At 36.1% G+C, this 8,419-nt stretch overlaps 1 protein-coding gene across 1 annotated transcript; it reads right to left on the bottom strand.

Annotated features, from left to right (window-relative positions):
• Positions 1 to 6,028: 6,028 nt before the first annotated feature.
• LOC110931381 (protein ecdysoneless homolog) lies at positions 6,029 to 7,131 on the bottom strand. Its single transcript, XM_022174778.1, has 3 exons — positions 6,981 to 7,131; positions 6,489 to 6,759; positions 6,029 to 6,413 (listed from the first exon to the last, which is right to left on the bottom strand). Exons 1-3 carry the CDS (start codon positions 7,129 to 7,131, stop codon positions 6,029 to 6,031), a joined length of 807 nt encoding a protein of 268 aa, XP_022030470.1.
• Positions 7,132 to 8,419: the final 1,288 nt, after the last annotated feature.

Below are 8,419 nucleotides of genomic sequence, written 5' to 3'. Positions count from 1 at the left end.
AATACTTTAAACTCACTCAAAACACTCTTAGATTACTAAAATGACAACTTGAAGGCAGATTATACTCGAGTTCAAAAGTGAGCTTCAAACTCACTTTTCTTTCTCTTCTTCATGAAATCTAGCTTCACACTCGTTTGCAACACCTCTAGGAGTGTTTCCACAAGTTTACCATGGTAAACTAAGGTGAAACATCACCATTTCGAGGTCTAAGCTTTCTATTTTGGTTTAACTTTTACAAACTTTCCATGAAGTTGTTATTTATGTGGTAATCTTGCGTCTACCTTGCTTCTAAGCAAACCTATGGTTGCGGGGCTTGAGTATGGTCGATTCCCATAAGTTTAGAGGTTCGAACACCTCCTAAACTTTCTGTTTTAACAAGGTTCCAAGCAACCTACAAGTGCTGAGACCATCCAAGCTCACCATCTTCAATGTGATGAGACTTGTGTTTTGGTGATGTGTGAACCATGGGAGCCTTGGCGTTCCAACTTTGTTTCCACTAAGTTACTTACATCTAAGTTACCAAGTAGACTTACTAGTAAGAAAGCGACCAAACTACACCAAGTTTCCAAACATTTGCCATGATTGGAATGCACAAGTCTAGTTCGAGATCACTTGGTTATTTGGTGACTTAGTTCTTACAATATTCCAAGTAGTTTCCTAGAATCAAAGTAAGCCAACCCTACCTCGTCTCCAACATTTTCCATGTTGGGTATGCACATGTCCGGGTTGTCCTTATTTGGCTACTTGGCAAACTTAGTTAGTTGTAATCTTAATCTTATTCATGACCGACTTGTGTTTTGGTGAATCATATAATGAGGCTTAACGGATGTTAATCATCCTACCTCCTTGCGTGACCATACTCATGGTACCTTTACATTGACTAAAACGTTTAAACCATTCTCTAAATTCCGAATCTACTCCAATAAGCGAATCCGCAACTCACACGCCTTCGTTTCCCCTCTTAGGGTAACTTCGGTGTTTCCAAAACTCAAGACTCAGTGAATTCACTTTCACGGACTTTCTATGCAAAGCGTAATTATACTCGAATCCCCTTTCACGCTTTAACCACTTTTGGGGTGTAACATGTATTACTTAATAAATTACACTTATGCACACAATCAAACTTACGCAATCACTCAATCCATCAAACATGTTATTTGTTATGCTTAGGTTATTCGTGCTAAATACTCAAACACTCATACATGCAAACTATTTGTCATTAACTTTGCGCAAGCCTACCTTAACATGTATAGCGCTATAGGAGTAGCACACCGCCCGATTGTGGGGTCATTGTTAAGTATTCAATCATTCTTTACGATCTTTTCATTGCGATGATAAGATTACGTTAGTGAACACTTTGGCTTGACTTATAGTTTTTGTATGCTAGTATGATATGTAACTTAGTATACAAAATGCCAAGTGGGATTTAAGACAATCTTTTCATATGTATGCTATGTACTAAAACCTGTATACTTGCCAACTTTTGTTGATTGTATTTTAATACATGTTGCAGGAAATTGATGATGACATTTGAAAGAAATCTACTTAGGGTGGACTAGAAACGCATTTATTAATTTATGTTCTGTATTCTTTGTCATTTGATTATGTTACGAACAAGTTGTTGTAATTTCCTTTCCAACATTGTACACTTGATTAGAAATGAAATGAAATTCGGTTATTTAAACTATTGTCACAAATTAGTTGTTATGAAGTCTCGAGCAATCTTGTTTTCGTCTCACTCTAATGTTTCCGCCATCAGTTGGGATGTGACAGTCGTCTTCCTCTGTTGGGTTTAACACCATCACCACACACCGCCACTCGCCTAAAAACCATTTATCAGATCTGTTGCAGGCCCAAGGGGGTGTTGGAAAACATAAATCTCTACGATATATTGGGATTTGAGCATAGATTCATTTGTTTCTATGGCGATGGTGGTTGTTTAGACGGCAATTAAGGATTTTACATGGTAAATACACATGACCGGCCCTAATGTTTTGATGTTTCAAAACATATTTAACGGGTGGTGGGTGTTGGTTGTTACAAGTGGTGGTTGTCTGGTGGTGGGTGGTGGTGGCAGCGGTGGTGGTGATGTAGAGAGGGAGAGAATGAAAGAGACTGCGTGTGTATAATAATAATAATAATAATAATAATAATAATAATAATAATAATAATAATAATAATAATAATAATAATAATAATAATAATAATAATAAAGAAGTTTTAAATAAAAAATCTAGATTAAAATGCCATTTTCGTCCCCGATCCCTTAGCTAACTGTGGTTAGTCTTTTTGGACTGAATGTCACGTTTTGAGAATGTTAGGGAGGAAAATGGTACAATTTTAAAATTTGATCTGATATAATAAAAGTGAACAAGTCACGGGAACGTAAATGACATTTAACTCTTTTATAATGCTAGTGTTGTTTAAAGGTGTTTTACATGGTGAATGTTGATGGTGCAAGGTTGTGGTGCATTGAAATGCTTTTAAGCATATTCAAACAAGCTATAGAAAAATAATGTAATATATTTTGGTATAGAAAAACTATCCAGAATTATAAAAATAGATCACAAAAATTTTACACCCCAAAATGTATGTATAAAAAAATTTAAAAGTATATTTTAGTAAAAAAAATGCAACCTAATTTTCAAGTTATATATCATAGTGATACATCATCACCTATTATTGCAAGTAAACGTCAACATAACATGTTCTCTTATTTAAAAAGATACATTATTTCAACAACACATCAACATATACTACTGGTCGTCCATAACTGTATTTTAGGTTGTTTGGATAGCTGGATTATAAATTATAGCAAATCAAATATCTATGAGATTGCAATTTGTACGTGTTCCAATCCCATATTAGTTCAAAAATTTATAGTGCAGATCCTAATTGTTGAGCAAGATTATGTACTCTACTCTGCAACAAGTCATCAGTTTCAACTAATGCATATAACCCTTTTTTCTGATTTGGATGCAACCCAATACTTTAATGGGGAACGAATCATTGAAAATGGAGGATCTAAGGTTGTCTACAAAGTTTATACTTTTCTAAACTGGGTGCAACAATATAAGATCGATGTTAGTGTTTCATATGGAGTAGACTACTTTCATAATTGTGTTGGTGTATGTCACTTTTTTGGAGTGAAAGGCTCTAGCCACTTTTTTGAAGAAAAATACTCTTAATCAGCGTGGTGGAATTGACAACGTTTGCAATGGATTCAAAAACGCCTATAATTGATTCGGAATGACAAATAAATGTTGTTACATGCATGTATTCTACGATGTGTATATTAAACGACATAAAACCTTGGTTGAAACTGAAGTTGAAATGTTTTCCAAGGTTTGATGTAATCGCTTGGCGAGATGATCCTTTTGTATATCTTTTGAACAATATAGAGTTATGTACACAAAGCTCAATTACTTCGAATTAGACGCAATAATTATAGTTAACCAATCTTTGCACACTTGTTTAAGTTGACCAAAAGTTGTCGAAGTCATCTATTCTTGGCACAATATATCAACGGTCGAGCTGGGTATTGATCATGAACGTTTTTTTTCTTGCTTGTTTGTTTTTTCTTTTGGATATTTTTTGTGATGATTTCAAGAATGTGGGACATGAAAATTTATATAATTATGTTTTGCTTTTGTATCACGTGTTCAATGTTTATTATCATCAGTTAACATGTGAGAAGGAAACCGTGAGCCTAACTCTCTAGATTCAATTTGATCCGTAATGGTTAAACGTATCGAAGATCTCAATAAAATATCTGGTGATGGATCAAGGATTTTTTTTGTGATTTGGGGCAAAAAAACAGGTCATACTTGAAGGGTTAAGTCAAAATGGGTCATGCTTGAACAGGTTAAGACAAAATGGCTTGGTTCAAAAGAATCACATAGGGTTGTTAACAAACCGAGCCAAGGCTAGCTCGAGCTTGGCTCGATTTCAAACCGAGCTGGTTCAGCTAGGCTCTTATTCAAAATCGAGAAAAATTATTGAGCTTGAGCTCGGCTCAAAATAGCTCAATCCAAACCAATAAACAACTACTTTACTCTTCTAAACAACCAAAAAAAATGCAACTAAATTTAGGCAAAGCGCCAAAAATGCAAACATATTACAACCAAAATGGCTAAATATGCAAGTCAAAATTAAAAAAAAAAAAAAAAAAAAACTTTTTATTGCGATAACCTTTACTTTATAAGGGGATTGTGCTTTCAACTTTCTTTTTCCACCGATGTGTGACAACAACATATCGAAAGAAACTTGTATATGTCAACTCTTTTTCTTCATCCACAAACGCAGACATAAATTGTTTCATTTCAATCGGTTTCGGTTTCAAGTGTTTCATCTAAACTTTGCTTGTATAACCATATAACGCATTTGTATGGTAAGACAAAGGTTTAAAAAGAAAATGTTGAATGCCAACTCTTTTTCTTGATTACATCCCAATGATTTGGAATACCATATGCAAAGTATAGTAGTGAAACATGCTTTTAACTTGTTCACAATTCAGACCATGAATAACCATGTGTTGTGTGAGGACCGTGATCGCCTTCAATAAACGCTCCGACCGGATCGGTTATCTACGAGCAATGTGTGGAATCCATGCAAGAGATCGACATAAAGACCATACAGATACTGTTAAGATCACTTCTCATTGATGATTGCAAAGTTACAGATCATGAGAGAATTTTGGCAGAGCTTCGCTTTGTCTCACCAAAAGTTACATTTAAAATGAACCCAAGACCCTTATTTATAGACATCAGATGCCTTCGTACGAACCCTCCTATGGCTTCATACGAAGCCAGGTCTTGTTCACTAATTCACTAACTTGTCTAATCTAACTCCCTTTGTACGAAGGTACACTGACTATACAAAACCAAGACAAGTTCAAACAAACACATACACATACATTCTAGATAGACTCGATACTAGACGTAAGCTACAGACATATGCATTCACAGACTCCCCCTTGGATGTAGCTGTAGTCGTCTTGTATAGTCTTCAATCAGCTCTATCTGTTCTTTCTCCTTTCTCTGTACCTTCTCTTTCAGGTTCTTCAGCTCTTTCAGTTAACATTCTCTTTCTCTTATGTCTTCCTTCATTTATCCACCACTCACGCCATTCCTTGATTCCATCCATTGTCTTGGACCACGTGGGAATTTTTCGTTCTTCAGATTCTATTGGAGTCTGATCAGTCTCAAAACTCCCCATTCCCAGTCTCCATTTTGCACGCTTTGCTGCTTCAGCAATCTTTCTACCCATTCTTTCATTGTGGCGCTCTTCTTTGAGAAAATCTTCCAATTCAAGATCTCTCCATTTTGACTCCCAATATCGCCCTGAATTAATATCTTTCTCAGAGCATACTTTCACCAATTACTGATATCTCAATGTCTGCTCCTTGTCTGCTTCATAGTACATTATCTTGTTGAAGAAGAGGCATTCAATATCCTTCTTTGAGCAGTTCACAAGCCACATAGGATCAAGCACGTGAATGTATCTCCGTAAACCTGTCTTTCCATCAAACAACGTTATCACTGCTTCACATGTCTTTGGATTGAAGACCCAGCCTTTGAAATCCTTATAGAAATCTTGTTCCATCTCTTTTAAAGGCATGTTCTTCATACATCGTGGACGTCTGACATGTAATGTGATATCCTTCTCCCCTGTAACTGGATCAACTTTAACTGTACGCTTCGGTCTATGAGGCTTCCAATCTGGAAAGTTCAATGTAGCTTGGTACTTTATGTATCTCCACAATCTTTGCTCGTAAAATCTAACCTCTGGACCATGAAGACATTGCTAAAGATTGTTTGTTTTCATTAATTCTTCAACATCCCACCAAGGTAGTGTTCGTATATCTTTAAGAAACTTGAAGTATTGAACAACATATTCACGTTTGATTGTGTATACCTTCATGTATTCCAGATAACCCCATGACAGAATGTCTCTAAGCGATTCATCTGGATGCCGTGTGAAGAACTTTAGTGGTCTCTTGAACTTTCTTTCTTCAACCATTGGTTGCTTAAACCACTTCTTTCTTTTTTTCTCTAAGTTCTTCCTCTGAAAGCGTCTTTGGAGGACCATCTGTACTAATCTTTTTAGCAACTTTCCTTCTGAGATCATCTTCATTGTGAGTGCGGAATAGTTCAGCAAAAGTCGGAAAATTATCATCTTGACCAGCATAATGAAATGGAACATCTTGGTCAGAATCAGATGAATCATCTTCAACAATCACATCATTGAAATTGCCTGCATCTTCCACAAACTTAAACACATATTCACTATCAGGAGCTGTTGGGATCTCGTCTTCAATGTCAAACTTCAAGTTTTCATCATTCATACCCAAAGCTTCCAACATCAACTCCCTAGTCCAATTCTCTACTAGTTCTCCCTCTTCAACGTCATGACTAAGATAAATAACTTTGGGAGTATTAGAGAATACCTTTTGAAGATCAGATTGTTTAGAACCTGAAGTGGACTACCCCTTAGACTGAACATCTTCTTTTTCTTCATTCTGTTCATCATTGAAGTAATCATCGACTTGATCAGCACCAGGTTGTCTCACAATCAGAGCACCACCATTTCCATCCTGATCATCATCATCACTTTCATGAAAGTTATCAATATCTTTCAGATCATCATCCTCTTCATCCTCATCATCCTTTTCTTTGTCAACTATCTCAACAGCCTTAGCTTTCTTAGCTTCCTTTGCTTTCAATCGACGTCTTTCAACTTCGATTCTTCTTGCATTATCTTCCCTGTTGTATTATACTGTTTTCAAATCCCCTACAAGGATGAAATATTTTGCAACGACTAGAGCATTTTCTTCATTAACTTCAACCTCTACAACACTCACTTCAACATCTGGTTAACTCTCTCTCTCTCTCTCTCTCTCTCTCTCTCTCTCTCTCTCTCTCTCTCTCTCTCTCTCTGGCTAGGTGGTTCCAAAACTTCTTCAGTTTCGACTACAATACCTTTACCTTTATCTTTTGCAGCCTCAGCAGCCACTTGTTCATCAAGTCTTTGTCGATCCATCCTCCAAGCCTCATCTCTTTGGATTTCAATATCACTGTAAGCTGCTTGAACATTGACACCAAGTCTATTTTCAAGTACTGCATATAACATCTCTATCTACTTCGACTTGTTCTCATCTCTGGCTTTCAAATCTTCTATCTCTTTCTTCATAATCTCACTCGCATGACTCATCGTTGTATTTGCATCATTTAGATCACAGTTTATAGATAGAATCTCATCAAACATTTCGTTCAACACATTGATTCTGGCTTCATCATCCAATACCTTCTCATTCATAGTCGTAAGCTCATTCTTCAATACCACATTCTCAGCTTCTACACTCTTCAACTTTTCTTTGGTTTCTTTGAGTTCTGCTTCAGAAACTTTAAGCTTTTCTTCTGTCTCAGCTTTCTCCTTTTCTAACACAGTAACTCTTTGGATTATTCCATCAACTCTTTCATCACCAAAGAATCCAACATCTTCCAAACTTGTTGTACCTGGACCAAGATCAGTAGGCATCTCCGGAAAACTTTGGCTTGAACTTTGAGGAATCAGAGTTGTAGCTTTCTTTGATGTTGATTCAGGCTCTTCAACATTCATCGTTTGTTGTGGAGGAGTTGAAAGAACTTCAGCTTGAACAGGAATTGATTGTTGAATAGGTGATACTAGAGGCGAAGGAACATGAACTTGTGCTTCAACTATTGGATCTTCCACAGTCACCTTCTCTAGAGCTTTCGAAGATTCACCAGATTTATCTTTGACAGGTTTCACCACAATCTTTCGAATCTTTTGCAGGAAATTTATGATGACATTTGAAGGAAATTTACTTAGGGTGGACTAGAAATGCATTTATTAATTTATGTTTTGTATTCCTTGTCATTTGATTATGTTACGAACAAGTAGTTGTAATTTCCTTTCCAACGTTGTACACTTGATTAGAAATGAAATGAAATTCAGTTATTTAAACAATTGTCACAAATTATGTAAGGCCCCCAAACCGGGCAACCTAAAGTCGGGTTACATCATAGGGTACTGTTTAAAAATAAGTAATTCTTCTAAAAAGTCGCTGCGGAAATTATATTGGAAACAGTACCGATTGCTTTAAAATTTAAAACTTTCATTAAATTAAAATATAATGAATGCCAGCCTTCCAAGTCACGATTAAATTCCATATTTTTTCCAAGAGTGCTACCAACCCGAACTACACACCTGCGAACAAACTAACATACATGCAAAAGCCAGCTACACTGAGTGAGTTCTAATAGTTTTGTATGAATATAAAAGTCACATTACATCACATTAGTTTACTGCTAAAACACGGTATTTATAAAATACCAAAATCATCATCAAATACATTAACCCCCAACTGCCTTATACTACACCAAGCGACACACCATTC

The sequence above is a fragment of the Helianthus annuus genome, chromosome 3 (genome assembly GCF_002127325.2).
Source record: "Helianthus annuus cultivar XRQ/B chromosome 3, HanXRQr2.0-SUNRISE, whole genome shotgun sequence".
NCBI classification, from domain to species: Eukaryota; Viridiplantae; Streptophyta; class Magnoliopsida; order Asterales; family Asteraceae; genus Helianthus; species Helianthus annuus.
The sequence above is the reverse complement of the archived record's forward strand: the minus strand, read 5'-3'. Positions and strand labels throughout refer to the sequence as shown.

Bases quoted from the DNA above. Each gene is read 5' to 3' on its own strand.
- LOC110931381 (XM_022174778.1), bottom strand. From the start codon at position 7,131: ATGTTATATGCAGTACTTGAAAATAGACTTGGTGTCAATGTTCAAGCA. The intron at 6,760-6,980 runs GTATTGTAGTCG...ACAACAGGGAAG, and splicing joins TGCAAAAGATAAAGGTAAAG to ATAATGCAAGAAGAATCGAA. The intron at 6,414-6,488 runs GTAGTCCACTTC...TATTTATCTTAG, and splicing joins GAAGATGTTCAGTCTAAGGG to TCATGACGTTGAAGAGGGAG.